The sequence below is a fragment of the Oncorhynchus tshawytscha genome, linkage group LG21 (assembly GCF_018296145.1).
Source record: "Oncorhynchus tshawytscha isolate Ot180627B linkage group LG21, Otsh_v2.0, whole genome shotgun sequence".
Classification (NCBI taxonomy): domain Eukaryota; kingdom Metazoa; phylum Chordata; class Actinopteri; order Salmoniformes; family Salmonidae; genus Oncorhynchus; species Oncorhynchus tshawytscha.
In genome coordinates this window covers 30,631,007-30,653,902 of record NC_056449.1, presented here as the reverse complement: position 1 = coordinate 30,653,902, position 22,896 = coordinate 30,631,007, and the positions used below count along the sequence as shown (strand labels likewise).

The 22,896-nt window shown below is 46.2% G+C and overlaps 1 protein-coding gene across 1 annotated transcript in view; it reads left to right on the top strand.

Moving 5' to 3' along the window:
* Positions 1 to 22,896, top strand: part of LOC112229178 (regulating synaptic membrane exocytosis protein 2-like) — a 141,833-nt gene that overhangs the window by 52,792 nt on the left and 66,145 nt on the right. Inside the window, exons 8-10 of the mRNA XM_042303008.1 lie at positions 16,068 to 16,136; positions 21,061 to 21,196; positions 21,465 to 21,563. Coding sequence (XP_042158942.1) covers positions 16,068 to 16,136; positions 21,061 to 21,196; positions 21,465 to 21,563 — 304 coding nt within the window. The remainder of the gene's footprint in view (positions 1 to 16,067; positions 16,137 to 21,060; positions 21,197 to 21,464; positions 21,564 to 22,896) is intronic.

Genomic DNA, 22,896 nt, shown 5'->3' with positions numbered 1-22,896 from the left:
TCTTCTAGTTCTTGTGCTAATCTGGCTGCACATTCTTCTTGTACTTGTTCTAATCTGGCTGCACATTCTTCTTGTTCTTTTCTAGCTGCACATTCTTTTTGTTCTTGTTCTAGTCTGGCTGCACACATTCTTCTTGTTCTTTTCTGGCTGCACGTTCTTCTTGTTATTTTCTGGCTGCACTTTCTTCTTCGTCTTGTTCTTTTCTGGCTGCACATTCTTCTAGTTCTAGTCTGGCTGCACGTTCTTCTTGTTCTTGTTCTAGTCTGGCTGCACATTCTTCTTGTTCTAGTCTGGCTGCACACTCTTCTTGTTCTAGTCTGGCTGCACATTCTTCTTGTTCTAGTCTGGCTGCACACTCTTGTTCTTGTTCTTTTTCCCTGTGCTCAAGCTCAAATTTTCATTGCTTCAACTTTGTCTTTCGTTCTAACTCCCCTAGTGGCACATCTACAGGATGTACTCTACCACCCGTAGGACCCAATTCATCAACCTCCCTCTCCGGCAGGATTTCATCAACCTCCCTCTCCGGCAGGATTTCATCAACCTTCCTCTCCGGCAGGATTTCATCAACCTCCCTCTCCGTCAAGATATCCTCCTCCACCTAAGCAACACCCATCAACTCTGACTACTGCTTTTGGAAGGCCAGATGCCACCTTGATGTCATAATGCTTTGAAATGATGAGCTAGGAGGTATCACTTCTGTAGCGAATAAGAGTTCAAAGTTCATAACATTCGCAACCAAGGCTCATGCTGATGTTAGCTTAATTCTGTAGTTATTATCTGAACCATTCTGACATCGGACCGTCGTCCTCCATCCTCGGAACAGGAGGTTATATTGTCAACAAGGGGCGGGCCACTGATTGAGCAGAACCCTATCTTATGAGAACCCAGATTTCACATTTTAAATCACATTTCATCCCATCACAACTAATTTCATATTCAAACATTTAAATTGAACAACAGTTTCATGTGAATCCGATAACTCTGATGTGTAGACTTTCCACTGTAGAGTTTGTCATCTTATCATTGATGAGAATGTCTCAGATGACAACCGTACTGACATCATATTCATTAAGTGCCACCGCATATGTTCCATTGATCGGATTGCCAGAGTAAAGTTTATTTCCCCCCACCTTCTGACGTTCCCAGAATCTCTATGTTAACCAAGGGTTTTGCAAATGTAACCTCAGTAGTGTAGAGAGAGGAAAAAGGGGGAAAGAGGTATTTATGACTGTCATAAACCTACCCCCCAGGCCAATGTCATGACACTTTGTTACCTCTCTAAATAATGCCCTCCTTGCCTGGTACGTGAGTTTTTGTGGGCGGCCCTCTCTTGGCAGGTTTGTTGTGGTGCCATATTCTTTCCATTTTTTAATAATGGATTCAATGGTGCTCCGTGGAATGTTCAAAGTTTCAGATATTTCTTTATACCCCAACCCTGGTCTGTACTTCTCCATAACTTTGTTCCTGAGAGGTTGGAGAGCTCCTTGGTCTTCATAGTGCCGCTTGCTTGGTGGTGCCCCTTGCTTAGTTGTGTTGCAGACTCTGGGGCCTTTCAGAACAGGTCTACAGGTAAAGTCGGAAGTTTACATACACTTAAGTTGGAGTCATTAAAACTAGTTTTTCAACCACTCCACAAATGTCATGTTAACAAACTACAGTTTTGACAAGTTGGATAGGAAATCTACTTTGTGCATGACACAAGTAATTTTTCCAACAATTGTTTACAGACAGATTATTTCACTTATAATTCACTGAATCACAATTCCAGTGGGTCAAAAGTTTACATACACCAAGTTGACTATGCCTTTCAACAGCTTGGAAAATTCCAGAAAATTATGTCATGGCTTTAGAAGCTTCTGATAGGCTAATTGACATAATTTGAGTCAATTGGAGGTGTACCCGTGGATGTATTTCAAGGCCTACCTTCAAACTCAGTGACTCTTTGCTTGACATCATGGGAAAATCAAAAGAAATCAGCCAAGACCTCAGAATAACAATTGTAGACATCCACAAGTCTGGTTCATCCTTGGGAGCATTTTCCAAATGCCTGAAGGTACCACATTCATCTGTACAAGCAATAGTACGCAAGTATAAACACCATGGGATCACGCAGCTGTCAAACCACTCAGGAAGGAGACGTGTTCTGTCTCCTCGAGATGAACGTACTTTGGTGCGAAAAGTGCAAATCAATGCCAGAACATCAGCAAAGGACCTTGTGAAGATGCTGGAGGAAACAGGTTCAAAGGTATCTATATCCACAGTAAAACGAGTCCTACATTGACATAACCTGAAAGGCCGCTCAGCAAGGAAGAAGCCACTGCCCCAAACCCGGCATAAAAAAGCCAGACTACGGTTTGCAACTGCACATGGGGACAAAGATTGTACTTTTTGGAGAAATGTCCTCTGGTCTGATGGAACAAAAATATAACTTTTTGGCCAAACGTGAAGCACGGGGATGGCAGCATCATGTTGTGTGGGTGCTTTGCTGCAGGAGGGACTGGTGCACTTTACAAAATAGATGGCATCATGGGCAAAATGGCATAAGGACAACAAAGTCAAGGTATTGGAGTGGCCATCACAAAGCACAGACCTCAATCCTATATACAATTTGCGGGCAGAACTGAATAAACGTGTGCGAACAAGGAGGCCATATAAATCTGAATCAGTTACACCAGCTCTGTCAGGAGGAATGGGCCAACATTCACACAACTTATTGTGGGAAGCTTCTGGAAGGCTACCCGAAACATTTGACCCACGTTAAAATGAAAGATGATGAAAGAAATAAAAGCTGAAATAAATCATTCTCTCTACTATTATTCTGACATTTCACATTCTTAAAATAAAGTGGAGATCCTAACTGACCTAAGACAGGGAATTTTTGCTAGGATTAAATGTCAGGAATTGTGAAAAACTGAGTTTAAATGTATTTGGCTAAAGTGTATGTAAACTTCTGACTTCAACTGTATATATACTGAGATCATGTGACACTTAGATTGCACACAGGTGCACTTTATTTAACTAATTATGTGACTTCTGAAGGTAATTGATTGCACAATATCTTATTTAGGGGCTCCATAGCAAAGGGGTGAATACCTATGCACGCCTCACTTGTCCGTTTATTTTTATTATTTATTTTATTTTATTATAGTTATTATTTTCATTTCACTTCACCAATTTTGACTATTTTGCATATATCCATTAGATGAAATCCAAATAAAAATCCATTTAAATTACAGGTTGTAATGCAACAAAATAGGAAAAACGCCAAGGGGATGAATACTTTTGCAAGGCACTCTATAGGTATATAGGTCTATAGGTCTGTAGGTATATAGGTATATAGGTCAATAGGTCTTTGCTGTTGGTTCATTGATTGTGCAGAGATGCTTACAGTTCGTCTACAAAGGTACATTCTTAACTGACTTGCCTAGTAAAATAAAGGAAAAATAAAAAATTAATTGGTTGACACATTACCTTTTGCTACTGTGTACAGAATATCTCACCACTATGCATTTCCATGTCCTACCCTCTCTATTTTATTCATTTCTTGAGCACGCAGACAGGCTGTCAACAGTTTAGTGAAATGTTTCACTGCGAAAACAGTTTACTGTTGATGTTCAGATTTCACTTGGTTTCCCAAATTAAGCACGGGGTAGCTGTAGCAACAAGGTTGGAGAGCCCATGGCATACAGAGTACTGGGTAGATGCAGGAACAAGGTTGGAGAGCCCATGGCATACAGAGTAATGGGTAGCTGCAGCAACAAGATTGGAGAGCCCATGGCTTACAGAGTACTGGGTAGCTTCAGGAACAAGGTTGGAGAGCCCATGGCATACAGAGTACTGGGTAGCTGCACCAACAAGGTTGGAGAGCCCATGGCTTACAGAGTACTGGGTAGCTGTAGGAACAAGTTTGGAGAGCCCATGGCATACAGAGTACTGGGTAGATGCAGGAACAAGGTTGGAGAGCCCATGGCATACAGAGTACTGGGTAGCTGTAGCAACAAGGTTGGAGAGCCCATGGCATACAGAGTACTGGGTAGCTTCAGGAACAAGGCTGGAGAGCCCATGGCTTACAGAGTACTGGGTAGCTGCAGGAACATTGTTGGAGAGCCCATGGCATACAGAGTACTGGGTAGCTACAGGAACAAGGTTGGAGAGCCCATGGCATACAGAGTACTGGGTAGCTGCAGGAACAGGGTTGGAGAGCCCATGGCATACAGAGTACTGGGTAGCTGCAGGAACAGGGTTGGAGAGCCCATGGCATACAGAGTACTGGGTAGCTGCAGGAACAAGGCTGGGGAGCCCATGGCTTACAGAGTACTGGGTAGCTGCAGGAACAGGGTTGGAGAGCCCATGGCTTACAAAGTACTGGGTAGCTGCAGGAACAGGGTTGGAGAGCCCATGGCTTACAGAGTACTGGGTAGATGCAGGAACAAGGTTGGAGAGCCCTTGGCTCACAGAGTACTGGGTAGATGCAGGAACAGGGTTGGAGAGCCCATGGCTTACAGAGTACTGGGTAGATGCAGGAACAAGGTTGGAGAGCCCATGGCTCACAGAGTACTGGGTAGCTGCAGGAACAAGGTTGGAGAGCCCATGGCATACAGGGTTTGGGCAGAGTATCACCTGATGGGAAACTACTAAAACAGTGGAGTGGTATAAGTGTGGTTATATGTATTTCTCAGCAACTCATAATGAGCACATGCTCTGCTATAAAACTGAGGTAGCCTACAAAACGGCCGGCCTACATTGGCTGTTCCAGTGCATAGAAAATATTATTTATATTTTATTCAGTTAAGTTCAATTATATTCTTCTTACTATAAGAAGTCCGGAACCAATACACGCAGTCAGTCAGGAAAGCTAGGCCAGCTTCTTCAGGCAGAAGTTTGCATCCTGTAGCTCCAACTCCAAAAAGTTCTGGGACACTGTGAAGTCCATGGAGAACAAGAGCACCTCCTCCCAGCTGCCCACTGCACTGAGGCTAGGTAACACGGTCACCACCGATAAATCCATGATTATCGAAAACTTCAATAAGCATTTCTCAACGGCTGGCCATGCCTTCCGCCTGGCTACTCCAACCTCGGCCAACAGCTCTGCCCCCGGCAGCTCCTCGCCCAAGCCTCTCCAGGTTCTCCTTTACCCAAATCCAGATAGCAGATGTTCTGAAAGAGCTGCAAAACCTGGACCCGTACAAATCAGCTGGGCTTGACAATCTGGACCCCCTATTTCTGAAACTTTCCGCCGCCATTGTCGCAACCCCTATTACCAGCCTGTTCAACCTCTCTTTCATATCGTCTGAGATCCCCAAGGATTGGAAAGCTGCCGCAGTCATCCCCCTCTTTCAAAGGGGGAGACACCCTGGACCCAAACTGTTACAGACCTATATCCATCCTGCCCTGCCTATCTAAGGTCTTCGAAAGCCAAGTCAACAAACAGGTCACTGACCATCTCGAATCCCACCGTACCTTCTCCGCTGTGCAATCTGGTTTCCGAGCCGGTCACGGGTGCACCTCAGCAACACTCAAGGTACTAAACGATATCATAACCGCCATCGATAAAAGACAGTACTGTGCAGCCGTCTTCATTGACCTTGCCAAGGCTTTCGACTCTGTCAATCACCATATTCTTATCGGCAGACTCAGTAGCCTCGGTTTTTCGGATGACTGCCTTGCCTGGTTCACCAATTACTTTGCAGACAGAGTTCAGTGTGTCAAATCGGAGGGCATGCTGTCCGGTCCTCTGGCAGTCTCTATGGGGGTGCCACAGGGTTCAATTCTCGGGCCGACTCTTTTCTCTGTATATATCAATGACGTTGCTCTTGCTGCGGGCGATTCCCTGATCCACCTCTACGCAGACGACACCATTCTATATACTTTCGGCCCGTCATTGGACACTGTGCTATCTAACCTCCAAACAAGCTTCAATGCCATACAACACTCCTTCCGTGGCCTCCAACTGCTCTTAAACGCTAGTAAAACCAAATGCATGCTTTTCAACCGATCGCTGCCTGCACCCGCATGCCCGACTAGCATCACCACCCTGGATGGTTCCGACCTTGAATATGTGGACATCTATAAGTACCTAGGTGTCTGGCTAGACTGCAAACTCTCCTTCCAGACTCATATCAAACATCTCCAATCGAAAATCAAATCAAGAGTCGGCTTTCTATTCCGCAACAAAGCCTCCTTCACTCACGCCGCCAAGCTTACCCTAGTAAAACTGACTATCCTTCCGATCCTCGACTTCGGCGATGTCATCTACAAAATGGCTTCCAACACTCTACTCAGCAAACTGGATGCAGTCTATCACAGTGCCATCCGTTTTGTCACTAAAGCACCTTATACCACCCACCACTGCGACCTGTATGCTCTGGTCGGCTGGCCCTCGTTACATATTCGTCGCCAGACCCACTGGCTCCAGGTCATCTACAAGTCCATGCTAGGTAAAGCTCCGCCTTATCTCAGTTCACTGGTCACGATGGCAACACCCACCCGTAGCACGCGCTCCAGCAGGTGTATCTCACTGATCATCCCTAAAGCCAACACCTCATTTGGCCGCCTTTCGTTCCAGTACTCTGCTGCCTGTGACTGGAACGAATTGCAAAAATCGCTGAAGTTGGAGACTTTTATCTCCCTCACCAACTTCAAACATCAGCTATCTGAGCAGCTAACCGATCGCTGCTGCTGTACATAGTCTATTGGTAAATAGCCCACCCATTTTCACCTACCTCATCCCCATACTGTTTTTATTTATTTACTTGCTCTTTTGCACACCAATATCTCTACCTGTACATGACCATCTGATCATTTATCATTCCAGTGTTAATCTGCAAAATTGTAATTATTCGCCTACCTCCTCATGCCTTTTGCACACATTGTATATAGACTCCCCCCTTTGTTTTCTACTGTGTTATTGACTTGTTAATTGTTTATTCCATGTGTAACTCTGTGTTGTCTGCTCACACTGCTATGCTTTATCTTGGCCAGGTCGCAGTTGCAAATGAGAACTTGTTCTCAACTGGCCTACCTGGTTAAATAAAGGTGAAATAAAAAAAAATAAAAAAAATATAAAATAATTTAAATAAAATAATGGCAAGGGACTTATAAGCATATATTGTCTGCTAAATGAACATGCCCACAGCATGGAGCATAGCCAGATAACATACAGTGCAGTAGGACAACATTTTGACTATGTTTGACTATGCTAGTACTTCCTGGTTTGGGGGTTTATCTAAACTTATGAAGGGGAAGCTCCAGATAGCCCAGAATAAGCTGATCAGGGTAGTATTGAAGGCGCGTCCACGTACTCACATAGTCAGGAGCTGCTTTCAGGAACTAAACTGGATGCCTGTTGAGGCTAGGGTGTCCCAGATTAGACTAGGTTTACTTTACAGGAGTATTTATGGACCTGCGTCCAGATATCTAAGTGATGACTTTCCTCGTGTTAGGGATGCACACAATCACAGCACCAGATCAGGTGTTTCTGATGTGTGCTTATACAGGTTCAGGAGTAATGCTGGGAAAGGTACTTTCTTGTGTACTGGAGCCTCAGAATGGAATAAGTTGCCTCTGCCCATAAAAACAACGTCCTCTCTGGGCAGCTTTAAACATAAAGTAAAAATATGTTTGATGTCTTCTGGGCCCATATAAATAACCCCTATGATGTAACTGGAATGATGAGATAGATGTTCTTCTTCTCTGTTATTGTTTTATTATTTCACTGACATACTGTGTTCAATCTTGTCAAGCCACCTTGTCTCAAGAGGACCACAATGGGAAATAAGTCCCAGACTGTATTGTGTGTTATCCTCAATGATTTCATTCATGTGCATGTGTGGCTTTTTCAAGTTTTATGTGTGCTTGTTTTTTTAAATGGTCGAATTAAATCAACTAAACTAAACTAAAACTCATGTTCTGTTCTTCTGAAATAAGTATAATTAAAATAGTTTTTTTGACCTGACTAAAATAAATAATGGATTTATTGGGATGCTGTATATTAGATTGATCTTTTAGACTTTTTAAATGCAGATGTTCCAAAGGCACGCATGAGCGGCTTGTATGTGTGGAGATGCTAAATGTGTTTATGTTAATTACACAAGTATTTTGCGTGACAATAACCAGCTGACAAAATTTCATGACCGCCGCATTCCTCGACCCATTCTATGGACTCAGGAGAAAGTGACATTACGCACAACATCTGTGGGCAGTTTCAGTGGAGTTGATATCAAGTCTCGGACAGTGCGCTCTGCTGTCATTCTCTGGTATCACTGAGAAGATGAGATTGTCCCAACACTGCACAACAAGGTTTCTATAAGTTGTTTGTGCTCCCTTTGCACCATCTCTATCTTGCCATGAACAGAGTCTACAGGACCTTTCAGCACTGTTTTCTCTTTACTAAGATCATCAATCTGACATTGGCTGAATTCTAGACTGGCCCATAATGCATTGATGTCCTCTCGTAGTACTGTCGTGGCCAAAGGTTTTGAGAATGACACAAATATACATTTTCACAAAGTCTGCTGCATCATTTTGTATGATGGCAATTTGCATAGACTCCAGAATGTTATGGAGAGTGATCAGATGAATTGCAATTAATTGCAAAGTCCCTCTTTGCCATGCAAATTATCTGAATCCCACAAAAAACATTTCCACTGCATTTCAGCCCTGCCACAAAAGGACCAGCTGACATCATGTCAGTGATTCTCTTGTAAACACAGGTGTGAGTGTTGACGAGGACAAGGCTGGAGATCACTCTGTCATGCTGATTGAGTTCGAATAACAGACTAGAAGCTTCAAAAGGAGGGTGGTGCTTGGAATCATTGTTCTTCCTCTGTCATCCATGGTTACCTGCAAGGAAACACGTGCTATCATTATTGTTTTGCACAAAAAGGGCTTCACAGGCAAGGATATTGCTGCCAGTAAGATTGCACCTAAATCAACCATTTATTCGGATCATCAAGAACTTCAAGGAGAGCAGTTAAATTGTTGTGAAGAAGGCTTCAGGGCGCCCAAGAAAGTCCAGCAAGCGCCAGGACAGTCTCCTAAACTTGATTCAGCTGCAGGATCGGGGCACCACCAGTACAGAGCTTGCTCAGGAATGGCAGCAGGCAGGTGTGAGTGCATCTGCACGCACAGTAAGGCAAAGACTTTTGGAGGATGGCCTGGTGTCAAGAAGGGCAGCAAAGAAGACACTTCTCTCCAGGAAAAATATCAGGGACAGACTGATATTCCGCAAAAGGTACAGGGATTGGACTGCTGAGGACTGGGGTAAAGTCATTTTCTCTGATGAATCCCTTTTCAGATTGTTTGAGCCATCCGGAAAAAAGCTTGTCCGGAGAAGACAAGGTGAGTGCTACCATCAGTCCTGTGTCATGCCAACAGTAAAGCATCCTGAGACCATTCATGTGTGGTGTTGCTTCTCAGCCAAGGGAGTGGGCTCACTCACGTTTTTGCCTAAGAACACAGTCATGAATAAAGAATGATACCAACACATCCTCCGAGAGCAACTTCTCCCAACCATTCAGGAATAGTTTGGTGACAAACAATGCCTTTTCCAGCATGATGGAGCACCTTGCCAATTGGAAAAAGTGATAACTAAGTGGCTCGGGGAACAAAACACAGATATTTTGTGTCCATGGGGAAATTACCCCGACCTTAATCCCATTGAGAACTTGTGGTCAATCCTCGAGAGGCGGGTGGACAAACAAAAACCCACAAATTCTGACAAACTCCATGCATTGATTATGCAAAAATGGGCTGCCGTCAGTCAGGATGTGACCCAGAAGTGAATTGACAGAATGCCAGGGCGGATTGCAGAGGTCTTGAAAAAGAAGGGTCAACACTGCAAATATTGACTCTTTGCATCAACTTCATGTAATTGTCAATAAAAGCCTTTGACACTTATTAAATGCTTGTAATTATACTTCAGTATTCCATAGTAACATGACAAAAATATCTAAAGACACATTTGTGTCATTCTCAAAACTTCTGGCCACGACTGTATATCCAAGATATCAAGTTTGGCAAGCCTTTTATTGATGGACTTCAGCAAGTCAACATCCATCTCCGTGAACCTCTCCCCGCACGCCCTCTTGCTTCTCAAAACTGGGTTGGTGCCATCGTTGATACCTCTTCGCCAACTTGGCTTTTTTAAAATTTCCGATGGATTCTGAAGCATCCAGCGTGTTTGCAGGCAGCAAACAAAACAATGGTTGTATCATTCCAGGCCTTTACAGGCTCTCGGTAGATACGCCCAATAGAATAAAAAAGAAAAACAATTGTTTACTCCTGCCTGTTATATTGAACTATTTGCCACAAACAATTTATTCAAGATCGGACACAATTAACTTGTGTTGACACAAAGCCTGTAGTCAATGATAGTCTGGAGTCCTCAGATTTTTCAAGAGATTGTAAATTGAATTCAAAGACAATATATTTCAAACACCCTTAAATTCAAGTTTTCTGAATAGACAGATAAGAAGATGAATTGAGTATAATATGTGGTCTTTCAATATTGTTGACTCTAAGAGGCAGTTTCCCTGATTTACATTGGCGAAACATGGAGAATCTCCATGTACAGTGCTTTTCAGTCTAGGACAAGGCTTAATCTGTATCTGGGAAACTGGCCCAAGAAGTTACAGATTCTGGTTCAATGATCCATCATTTCTAAGTTATGATGTATTGTATAGAACAGAATAACTGTGATGATCGGTAAACATTTTCTCTTGCTCTATGTGGGCCATGTAGTCAGTGTCTGTGAGGTGTTGTGTCCCTGTGACCCAGTTATAGATTAGCTTCCCTGTACTGACCAGTACTGACCCGTATTGACCAGTACCCACCAGTACTGACACGGAATGACCTGTATTGATCTGTACTTACCCGGACTGACCCATACTGATCCGTATTGACCCGTACTGAATCATACTGACCATAACTGACCCGTATTGACCCCTACTAATCCTAACCCCCAATCAACCCGTGCTGACCCGTACTGACTCATACTGACTCATACTGACCCCTAACCCCTATTGACCCGTGCTGACCCGTATTGTTCCGTACTGACTCATACTGAGCCCAACTGACCGTAAACCCTATTGATCCCTACTGACCCATATTGTATTAAGAAACAGAGCTTTGTGATGACAGAGATACATTTTCTCTTGCTCTCTGTGGGCCATGCAGTCAGTGTCAATCAGGTGTTGTGTCCCTGTGACTCAATTAGAGATTAACTGTCCCATACTGACTACCACTGACCCATATTGACTTGTTCTGACCCATACTGAACTTTATTGACCTGTACTTACATATACTGAACCGTATTTACTCATACTGACCCGCACTGTCCCATTCTGACCCGTGTTGACCAGTATTGACGCATACTGACCCTTATTCACCAATATGGACCCACACTGACCCGTACTGAGCCATACAGACCTGAATTTAATTGATTTATTTCACCTTTATTTAACCAGGTAGGCAAGTTGAGAACCAGTTCTCATTTACAATTGCGACCTGGCCAAGATAAAGCAAAGCAGTTCGACACATACAACAACACAGAGTTACACATGGAGTAAAACAAACATACAGTCAATAATACATTAGAAAAATATACAATGTGAGCAAATGAGGTGAGATGTGGGAGGCAAAGGGGAAAAAAAGGCCATAGTGGTGAAGTAAATACAATATAGCAAGTAAAACACTGGAATGGTAGATTTGCAGTGGAAGAATGTGCAAGCTAGAGATAGAAATAATGGGATGCAAAGGAGCAAAATAAATAAATAAATAAATACAGTAGGGGGAGAGGTAGTTGTTTGGGCTAAATTATAGATGGGCTATGTACAGGTGCAGCAATCTGTGACCTGCTCTGACAGCTGGTTCTTAAAGCTAGTGAGGGAGATAAGTGTTTCCAGTTTCAGAGATTTTTGTAGTTCGTTCCAATCATTGGCAGCAGAGAACTGGAAAGAGAGGTGGCCAAAGGAAGAATTGGTTTTGGGGGTGACCAGATAGATATACCTTCTGGAGAGCGTGCTATAGGTGGGTGCTGTTATAGTGACCAGCGAGCTGAGATAAGGGGGACTTTACCTGGGACTTTACCAGGGTCTTGTAGATAACCTGGAGCCAGTGGGTTTGGCGACAAGTATGAAGCGAGGGCCAGCCAACGAGAGCGTACAGGTCGCAGTGATGGGTAGTATATTGGGCTTTGGTGACAAAACGGATGCCACTGTGATAGACTGCATCCAATTTATTGAGTAGGGTATTGGAGGCTATGTTGTAAATGACATCGCCGAAGTCGAGGATCGGTAGGATGGGTGGATGGTCAGTTTTACAAGGGTATGTTTGGCAGCATGAGTGAAGGATGCTTAGTTGTGAAATAGGAAGCCAATTCTAGATTTAACTTTGGATTGGAGATGTTTGATGTGAGTCTGGAAGGAGAGTTTATAGTCTAACCAGACACCAAGGTATTTGTAGTTGTCCACATATTCTAAGTCAGAACCGAGTAGTGATGCTGGACGGGCGGGCAGGTGCAGACAGCAATCAGTTGAAGAGCATGCATTTAGTTTTACTTGCATTTAAGAGCAATTTGAGGCCACGGAAGGAGAGTTGTATGGCATTGAAGCTCGCCTGGAGAGTTGTTAACACAGTGTCCAAAGAAAGGCCAGAAGTATACAGAATGGTGTCGTCTGCTTAGAGGTGGATCAGAGACTCACCAGCAGCAAGAGCGACATCATTGATGTATACAGAGAAGAGAGTCGGTCCAAGAATTGAACCATGTGGCACCCCCATAGAGACTGCCAGAGGCCCGGACAACAGGCCTTCCGATTTGACACACTGAACTCTATCAGAGAAGTAGTTGGTGAACCAGGTGAGGCAATCATTTGAGAAACCAAGGCTATAGAGTCTGCCGATGAGGATGTGGTGATTGACAGAGTCGAAAGCCTTGGCCAGGTCAATGAATACGGCTGCACAGTATTGTTTCTTATCGATGGTGGTTAAGATATGGTTTAGAACCTTGAGCGTGGCTGAGGTGCACCCATGACCAGCTCTGAAACCAGATTGCATAGCGGAGAAGGTATGGTAGGATTCGAAATGGTCGGTAATCTGTTTGTTGACTTGGCTTTCGAAGACCTTAGAAAGGCAGGGTAGGATAGATATAGGTCTGTAGCAGTTTGAGTCAAGAGTGTCCCCCCCTTTGAAGAGGGGGATGACCGCAGCTGCTTTCCAATCTTTGGAAATCTCAGACGATTCGAAAGAGAGGTTGAACAGGCTAGTAATAGGGGTGGCAATAATTTCGGCAGATAATTTTAGAAAGAAAGGGTCCAGATTGTCTAGCCCGGCTGATTTGTAGGGGTTCAGATTTTGCAGCTCTTTCAGAACATTAGCTGACTGGATTGGGGAGAAGGAGAAATGGGGAAGGCTTGGGCGAGTTGCTGTGGGGGGTGCAGTGCTGTATACCGGGGTAGAGGTAGCCAGGTGGAAAGCATGGCCAGCCATAGAAAAATGCTTATTGAAATTCTCAATTATAGTGGATTTATCGGTGGTGACAGTGTTTCCTATCCTCAGTGCAGTGGGCAGCTGGGAGGAGGTGTTCTTATTCTCCATGGACTTTACAGTGTCCCAGTACTTTTTTGAGTTTGTGTTGCAGGAAGCAAATTTCTGCTTGAAAAAGCTAGCCTTGGCTTTTCTAACTGCCTGTGTATATTTGTTCTCTGAAAAGCTTCTCTGAAAAGTTGCATATCACGGGGGCTGTTCGATGCTCATGCAGAACACCATAGGATGTTTTTGTGTTGGTTAAGGGCAGTCAGGTCTGGAGAGAACCAAGGGCTATATCTGTTCCTGGTTCTAAATTTGAATGGGGCATGCTTATTATTTAAGATGGTGAGGAAGGCAGGATACCCCGGCCAGGTCGATTAGAAAGGCCTGCTCGCTGAAGTGTTTCAGGGAGCGTTTGACAGTGATGAGTGGAGGTCGTTTGACCGCTGACCCATTACAGATAAAGGCAATGAGGCAGTAATCGCTGAGATCTTGGTTGAAAACAGCAGAGGTGTGTTTAGAGGGCAAGTTGGTTAGGATGATATCTATGAGGGTGCCCGTGTTTACGGCTTTGGGGTGGTACCTGGTAGGTTCATTGATAATTTGGGTGAGATTGAGGGCATCAATCTTAGATTGTAGGATGGCTGGGGTGTGAAGCATGTTCCAGTTTAGGTCGCCTAGCATCACGAACTCTGAATATACATGGGGGGCAATCAGTTCACATATGGTATCCAGAGCACAGCTGGGGGCAGAGAGTGGTCTATAGCAGGATACAACGATGAAAGACTTGTTTTTAGAGAGGTGTATTTTTAAAAGTAGAAGTTCAAATTGTTTGGGAATTAACCCGTACTGACCAGTATTGACCCGTAGTGACCCGTACTGACTCCTACTGACAAGTGTTGATCAGTATTGACTCTTCGATGGATTTATCCATACTGACCCATACTGATTCGCACTGACCAGTACTGACCTGTAGTGACCTCATTAACTGTATTGACTCATACTTAACCATACTGACCCGTATTGACCCGTGCTGACGTATTGCCCGGTATTGGCTCAAATGGAACTGTATTGACCCATATTGACGTGTAGTGATGCATACTGACCCTTATTGACCAGTATTGACCCGTACTGCCCTGTACTGATGCACACTGACCCAAATTAACCTGTACTGACCAGTGCTGACCCATACTGACCCGTATTGACCCGTGCTGACAAATACTGACCCATACTGACTAGTAGTGTCCCGTACCGACCCGTACTGATTCCATTTGACCTGTATTGACCCGTATGGACCCGTACTGACCCATACTGAACCTTACTGAACCTTACTGACCCGTACTGACCCGTATTGACCTGTACTGATTCATACTGACCTGTATTGACCTGTACTTACTCATACTGTCCCGTACTGGCACGTATTGACCCATACTGACCCGTACTAAATCAAACGGACCAGTCTTGAGGGCAGCAGGTAGACTAGTGATTAAGAGTGATAGACCAATAACCAAAAGATTGCTTGTTCAAATCCCCGAGCCGACTAGGTGAAAAATCTGTCAATGTCCCCTTGGGCAAGGCACTTAACCCTCATTGCTTCTGTCAGTTACTCTGGTTAAGAAAGTCTGCTAAATGACAAAAAAAATGTAATAAAAAAAAAGATGTTTGACTATTTTGTATTGATTCTTACTGACCTCTACTGACCGGTAGTGACTTATACTGACCCGTACTGAATCAAACCAACCCGTATTGAGGGCAGCAGGTAGCCTTGCGGTTAAGAGTTGGCCCAGTAACCGAAAGGTTGCTTGTTTAAATCCCTGAGCCGACTAGTTGAAAAATCTGTCGATGTGCACTTAACCCTACTTGCTCCTGTAAGGCGCTCTGGATAAGAGCAACTGCTAAATGACTAAAACGTGTCAACAAATAAAACAACTAATGTACTGATTTGTACAGACCCATACTGACTCATATCGACCCGTACTGACCCGTATTGTGTTAAGAAGCAGAGCTTCGTGATGACAGAGACACATTTTCTCTTGCTCTCTGTGGGCCATTTAGTCAGTGTCAATGAGGTGTTGTGTCCCTGTGACCCAGTTTTGTCCGGTATTGAGTCTTAATGACCCATATTGAACCGTACTGAGCCGTATTGACCACTACTGATCCGTATTGACCCATACTTATTCATACTGACTGGTATTGACCAGTATTGACCTGAACTGACCCTTACTGATCCGTATTGACTCGTACTGAACTGTACTGACCCGTATTGAATTGTACTGACCCATACTGACCTGTACTGACCCGTATTGAATTGCACTGACCTATATTGACCCGTACTGACCTGTACTCGCCCGCATTGAATTGTACTGACCCGTATTGACCCGTACTGACCTGTATTGAATTGTACTGACCCGTATTGACCTGTTCTGACCTGTGATGGATTAGTGAAAAAGGATAACAGAATCCTGTCACGACAAGGCAGCTCTAGACATTCTTCTTCATTCATCTTCTCTTTTTTCTCTTGCTCTTCTCTCGTTACCTCCCAGTGTCCCAGAGAATTATTGACAGTGAGTTCTCTGATTTTGACTGCGAGGACGGGATCGGTGTCATAGCAGGTAACAAAACCACGACAAAACAGGTTTAATGGAGTTCCAATCCTAGCCATAACCATGTACTCTATATCTATATCAAATGTCAATATCCCAGTCAACATGTTATTACTATTATTATCAGAAATTAGAACACATACCTCTACACATATATATACATACTGTCTACACACAACAACAGAACAGCATCCATAGAATTCCATAAATCATAATAATGTAGAGGTCTCTTTACTTGGACACAATCAGTCCTGGTTTCCTATACTATTCTAAATATCCCAACCACTTTCACATACACTACCATTCAAAAGTTTTGGGTCACTTAGAAATGTTCTTGTTTTTGAAAGAAAAGCTCATTTGTTCATTAAAATAACATCAAATTGATCAGAAATACAGTGTAGACATTGTTAATGTTGTAAATGACTATTGTTGCTGGAAATGGCAGGTTTTGAATGGAATATCTACATAGGTGTACAGAGGCCCATTATCAGCAAACATCACTCCAGTGTTCCAATGGCACGTTGCGTTATCTAAACCAAGTTTATCATTTTAAAAGGCTAATTGATCATTAGAAAACCCTTTTGCAATTATGTTAGCACAGCTGAAAACTGTTGTGCTGATTAATGGAGCAAATAAACTGGCCTTCTTTAGACTAGTTGAGTATCTGGAGCATCAGCATTTGTGGATTCGATTACAGGTTCAAAATGGCCAGAAACAAAGAACTTTCTTCAGAAATTCGTCAGTCTTTTCTTGTTCTGAGAAATTAAGGCTATTCCATGCGAGAAATTGCCAAGAAAGAAGAAGTGCCCATCAAGCCAATCCAACTTGTGGAAGGTGCTTCAGGAAGCATGGGGTGAAATCTCTTCAGATTACCTCAACAAATTGACAACTAGAAAGCCAAAGGTCTGCAAGGCTGTAATTGTGGCAAATGGAGGATTCTTTGATGAAAGCAAAGTTTGAAGGACACAATTATGATTTAAATAAAAAATCATTATTATAAACTTGTCAACTTCTTGACTATATTTCCTATTCATTTTGCAACTAATTTCATGCATGTCTTCATGGAACACAAGGACATTTCTAAGTGACCCCAAACTTTGAATAGTAGCGTACATTCCTAGCAATGAAAAGACAAAATAATTTAACATTTCAAGGTTCATGGAAATACAGTGACAGTCTTAAACACAGCCGGGGAAGCTCCTCTCTCTCTCTCTCTCTCTCTCTCTCTCTCTCTCTCTCTCTCTCTCTCTCTCTCTCTCTCTCTCTCTCACTCTCTCTCACTCTCTCTCACACTCTCTCTCACACTCTCTCTCTCTCTCTCACTCACTCTCACTCTCACTCTCACTCTCTCACTCTCTCTCTCACTCTCTCTCACACTCTCTCTCACACTCTCTCTCACACTCTCTCTCACTCTCACACTCTTCCCTCTGTATCCCCTTCCTATCCCCTCTCCCTTTCTACTCCCTCTCTCCCCTCCCCTCCCACTCTTCCCTCTGTATCACCCTCTCCCCCTCCACTCCCTCTTTCCCCTCCCTCTATTTCCCCCTCCAATTCCTCTCTTCTCCCTCCTATCCCTCAATGTCCCCCTCCACTCCCCCTCTCTCTCCCCCTTCCTATCCTATCTCTCTCCCCCTCCTATCCCACTCTACCCCTTCAATCTGTTTTTGCCGTCAACACCCTCTCTCTCCCCAATCCAATCCCCCTCTCCAACTCCACTCACGTTCTCTGCACCTCCACTCCCACTCTCTCCTCCTCCTATCCCCTCCAATCCCTCTCTCTCCCCCTCCTATCCCCTCTCTCCCCCTCTCTCCCCTCTCTCTCCCACTACAGCCCTCCTCTTCCCCTCCACTCATTCTCTAGCCTTCCTTTCCCCTCCCCTCTCCAACTCCACTCCCTCTCTTTCCCCCTCCGCTAACTCTCTCTACCCTCCACTCCCTCCTTTCTCCCACCCTATCCGCCGCTATCCCTCCTCTCCCTTTCCACTCCCCCTCTCTACCCCTCCTATCCCCTGTCTCCCTCTACTCTCTCTCTCCCCCTCCTATCCCCTTCAACCCCTCCACTCCTACTCTCTCCCTCTTCAATCCCTCTTTCTCCCCGTCAACTCCCTCTTTCCCATCTCCACTCCCTCTCTGTCCCCATCCACTCCCTCTCTTCCCCATCGAATCACTCTCTCTAACACTCCATTCCCCCTTTCCCCCTCCACTCCATCTCTCTTCCCTTCTTCCTCCCTAGCCTGGTGGGTAGGAGCATTGGGCCAGTAACCGAAAGGTTGCTCAATCGAATTCCTGAGCTGACAAGATACAAATCTGTCGTTCTGCCCTTGAGCAAGGCAGTTAATCCACTGTTTCCCAGGCGCCGAAGACGTGGATGTGGATTAAGGCCCCGACCACTCCCTCTCTGTCCCCATCCACTCCCTCTCTCCCCATCTAATCACTCTCTCCACCACTCCATTCCCCCTTTCCTCCTCCTCTCCCTCTTTCTCCACCTCCTATCACCTTTCCCCCTCAAATCTGTATTTCTCTCCCTCCTAACCCCCTTTCCCCCTCCTATCCCTCTATCCCCTCACCCCCTCCACTCCTTCTCCTCCCCCTCCACTCCTCTTTCCCCCTCTACTCTCTATCTTACCCTCCAGACCCTCTCCCCCTCTATTCCCTCTGTATCCCCCTCCATTCATCTCTCCCCCTCTAATCCCTTTCTCTCCCCCTCCACTACCCTCCTGTCTCCCTCACCCTGCTTTCCCCTCTCTCCCTCCACTCCCTCCCTCTCTCTCCCCCTCCACTCCCTCTATCTCTCCATCCACTCCCTCTCTCTCCCCCTCCTTTCTCCTTTCACCCTCCATTCAATCTCTCTTCCTCCCCTATCCATTTCTCCCCATCCACTCCCTCTTTCTCCCCCTCCTATCTCCTCACCTCCTCCACTCCCCCTCTGTCCCCCTCCTATCCTACACTCATTCTCTCTCCCCCTCCACTCCCTCTCTCTCCACTTTCCCCCTCTCCATAACCTCCACTCCCTTCTCTCCCTGTCCTATCCTCCACTCCCTCTCACTACCTGTCTACTCCCTTCTCTCCCCGTCCTATCCTCCATTCCCTTATCTACCCGTCCTATCCTACACTCCCTTCTCTCCCCGTCCTATCCTCCACTCCCTTATCTACCCTTCCTATCCTACACTCCCTTCTCTCCCCGTCCTATCCTCCACTCCCTCTCACTACCCCTCCACTCCCTTCTCTCCCCGTCCTATCCTCCACTCCCTCTCACTACCCCTCCACTCCCTTCTCTCCCAGTCCTATCATCGACTCCCTTCTCTCCCCCTCCTGTCCTACACTCTCTCTCTCCACCACCCTCTCTTACTCCACTCCCTCTCACTACCCTCCAATCACTTCTCTCCCCATCCTATCCTCCACTCCCTTCTCTCCCAGTCCTATCCTCCACTGCCTTCTCTCCCCGTCCTATCCTCCACTCCCTTCTCTCCCCATCCTATCCTACACTCCCTTCTCTCCCCGTCCTATCCTCCACTCCTTTTTCTTCCCGTCCTATCCTCCACTCCCTTCTCTCCCAGTCCTATCCTCCACTCCCTTCTCTTCCCGTCCTATCCTCCACTCCCTCTCCCAGTCCTATCATCCACTCCCTTCTCTCCCTGTCCTATCCTCCACTCCCTTCTCTCCCTGTCCTATCCTCCACTCCCTCTCACTACCCCTCCACTCCCTTCTCTCCCCATCCTATCCTCCACTCCCTCTCACTACCCCTCCACTCCCTTCTCTCCCCGTCCTATCCTCCACTCCCTCTCACTACTCCTCCACTCCCTTCTCTCCCCGTCCTATCCTCCACTCCCTCTCACTACCCCTCCACTCCCTTCTCTCCCAGTCCTATCATCCACTCCCTTCTCTCCCCCTCCTGTCTACACTCTCTCTCTCCAATCTCCACCCCCCTCTCTTACTCCACTCCCTCTCACTACCCCTCCACTCGCTTCTCTCCCCGTCCTATCCTCCACTCCCTTCTCTCCCCGTCCTATCCTCCACTCCCTTCTCTTCTCTCCCCATCCTATCCTCCACTCCCTCTCACTACCCCTCCACTCCCTTCTCTCCCCATCCTATCCTCCACTCCCTCTCACTACCCCTCCACTCCCTTCTCTCCCAGTCCTATCATCCACTCCATTCTCTCCCTCTCCTGTCCTACACTCTCTCTCCCAATCTCCACCCCCCTCTCCTACTCCACTCACTCTATTTCCCACTCCTATGCCTTCTTCCCTCAAATACCCTTCTCTCACCCTCCTATCCCCCTTTAACTCCTTATCTCTCCCCTATCCCCCACTCTCTTCTCCCCCATTCAATCCCTCTCTTACCCACTAGTGCTCTCTACCTCTCCACTCTCTCATTCTCCCCTTCCACTCCCTCTCTCCCTTCAAACCCTCTCTCAATGCCTACATTCCCTCTCACTCTCCCTGCCCTCCACTCTCTCGCTCTCAACCTTCCCTCCCTCTCTCTCCCCTTCCACTACCTTCTCTCCACTTCTTATCCTCCACTCAATCTCTCTACCCATTATATCCCCTGTCCCCCTCCTATCCCCTCTCCATTCCCTCTCTCCCCCCTTCCGCTCCCCCTCTCCACCTGCACACTCTCTCTCTCACCCTCCACTCCCTCTCTCTCCCCCTCCTATCCCCTTCTCCCCCTCCACTCCCTCTCTCTCCCCTCCTATCCCCTTCTTACCCTCCACTCCCTTCTCTCCCCCTCCACTCCCTATCTCCCTCTCGTCCTCCTCTAACCTGTCTGTCCTCTCCTCCCCAGACTTCCTCCCCCAACCTGTCTGTCCTCTCCTCTCCAGACTTCCTCCTCTAACCTGTCTGTCCTCTCCTCCCCAGACTTCCTCCTCTAACCTGTCTGTCCTCTCCTCCCCAGACTTCCTCCTCTAACCTGTCTGTCTGTCCTCTCCTTCCCAGACTACAGACACAACGGCAGGGACTTCCAGAGCTCCACGCTGTCTGTTCCAGAACAGGTCATGTCCTCCAACTACACCTCCCACTCTGACATGGCCAGGACCTGGTCAAGGTCGCCAAGTCTTCCCCCTCCACAGAGGTACAGTAAACCAATCCTAACCCTGACCCTAACCTCCCAGTCTGCCAAGGTCAAGACCCAATCACAGTCGTTCAGTGTTCACCCTCCACAGAGGTACAGTAATCCAACCCAAACCCTAACCCTAACCCAAACCTAACCCCAATCCCTAACCCTAACCCAACCCTAACCCTAACCCCAACCCCAACCCTAACCCTAACCCCTAACCCTAACCCAACCCCAACCCTAACCCCAACCCCAACTCAAACAGCTTTTTCTATGTCCCATTTAGTCGGAGTTTGGACCACGGCATGCGAGGGGGACCGTTTTCTTTTAGCTCAGGTCGGATGGACCGGCATCGCTTGTCTGAAGACTGCTACTCACCAGACAGGTACAAAAACCATGCACACTATGTAGCCTACGCAGCTACGCATTCATACACACTATGTAGCCTACACAGCTACGCATCCATACACACTCTGTAGTCTACACAGCTACGCATCCATACACACTATGTAGCCTACACAGCTACGCATCCATACACACTATGTAGCCTACACAGCTACGCATCCATACACACTATGTAGTCTACACAGCTACGCATCCATACACACTATGTAGCCTACACAGCTACGCATCCAAACACACTATGTAGCCTACACAGCTACGCATCCATACACACTATGTAGCCTACGCATCTACGCATCCATACACACTATGTAGCCTACACAGCTACGCATCCATACACACTATGTAGCCTACACAGCTACACATCATACACACTATGTGAACACTGAACGACTGTGATTGGGTCTTGACCTTGGCAGACTGGGAGGTTAGGGTTAGGGGGATTTACTGTACCTCTGTGGAGGGTGAACACTAAACGACTGTGACTGGGTCCTGGTCTTGGCAGACCGGGATGTTAGGGTTAGGGTTAGGATTGGATTACTGTACCTCTGTGGAGGGGGAAGACTTGGTGACCTTAACCAAGTCCTGGCCATGTCAGAGTGGGAGGTGTAGTTGGAGGACATGACCTGTTCTGGAACATACACACTATGTAGTCTACACAGCTATGCATCCATACACACTATGTAGCCTACACAGCTACGCATCCATACACACTATGTAGCCTACACAGCTATGCATCCATACACACTATGTAGAAACCAAACCATACACACACTATGTTGAAACCAGACACATTGTAGTCTGTGTGAATAGTTACTTTTTCACAGCAACATTAATCTAGAATGAACAGAGAAGCTGATGACTGTAGTTTTTAATCAAACAGAAGACCAGGTTCGCCACCTATCTCCCCTACACCCTGAGATCAAACAGAAGACCAGGGTCGCCCCCTATCTCCCCTACACCCTGAGATCAAACAGAAGACCAGGGCCGCCCCCTTTCTCCCCTACACCCTGAGATCAAACAGAAGACCAGGGCCGCCCCCTTTCTCCCCTACACCCTGAGATCAAACAGAAGACCAGGGTCGCCCCTTTCTCCCCTACACCCTGAGATCAAACAGAAGACCAGGGCCGCCCCTTTCTCCCCTATACCCTGCGATCAAACAGAGGACCAGGGTCTCCCCCTTTCTCCCCTACACCCTGCGATCAAACAGAAGACCAGGGTCGCCCCCTTTCTCCCCTACACCCTGAGATCAAACAGAAGACCAGGTTCGCCCCCTTTCTCCTCTACAACCTGAGATCAGTGTCAAACAGACCTGG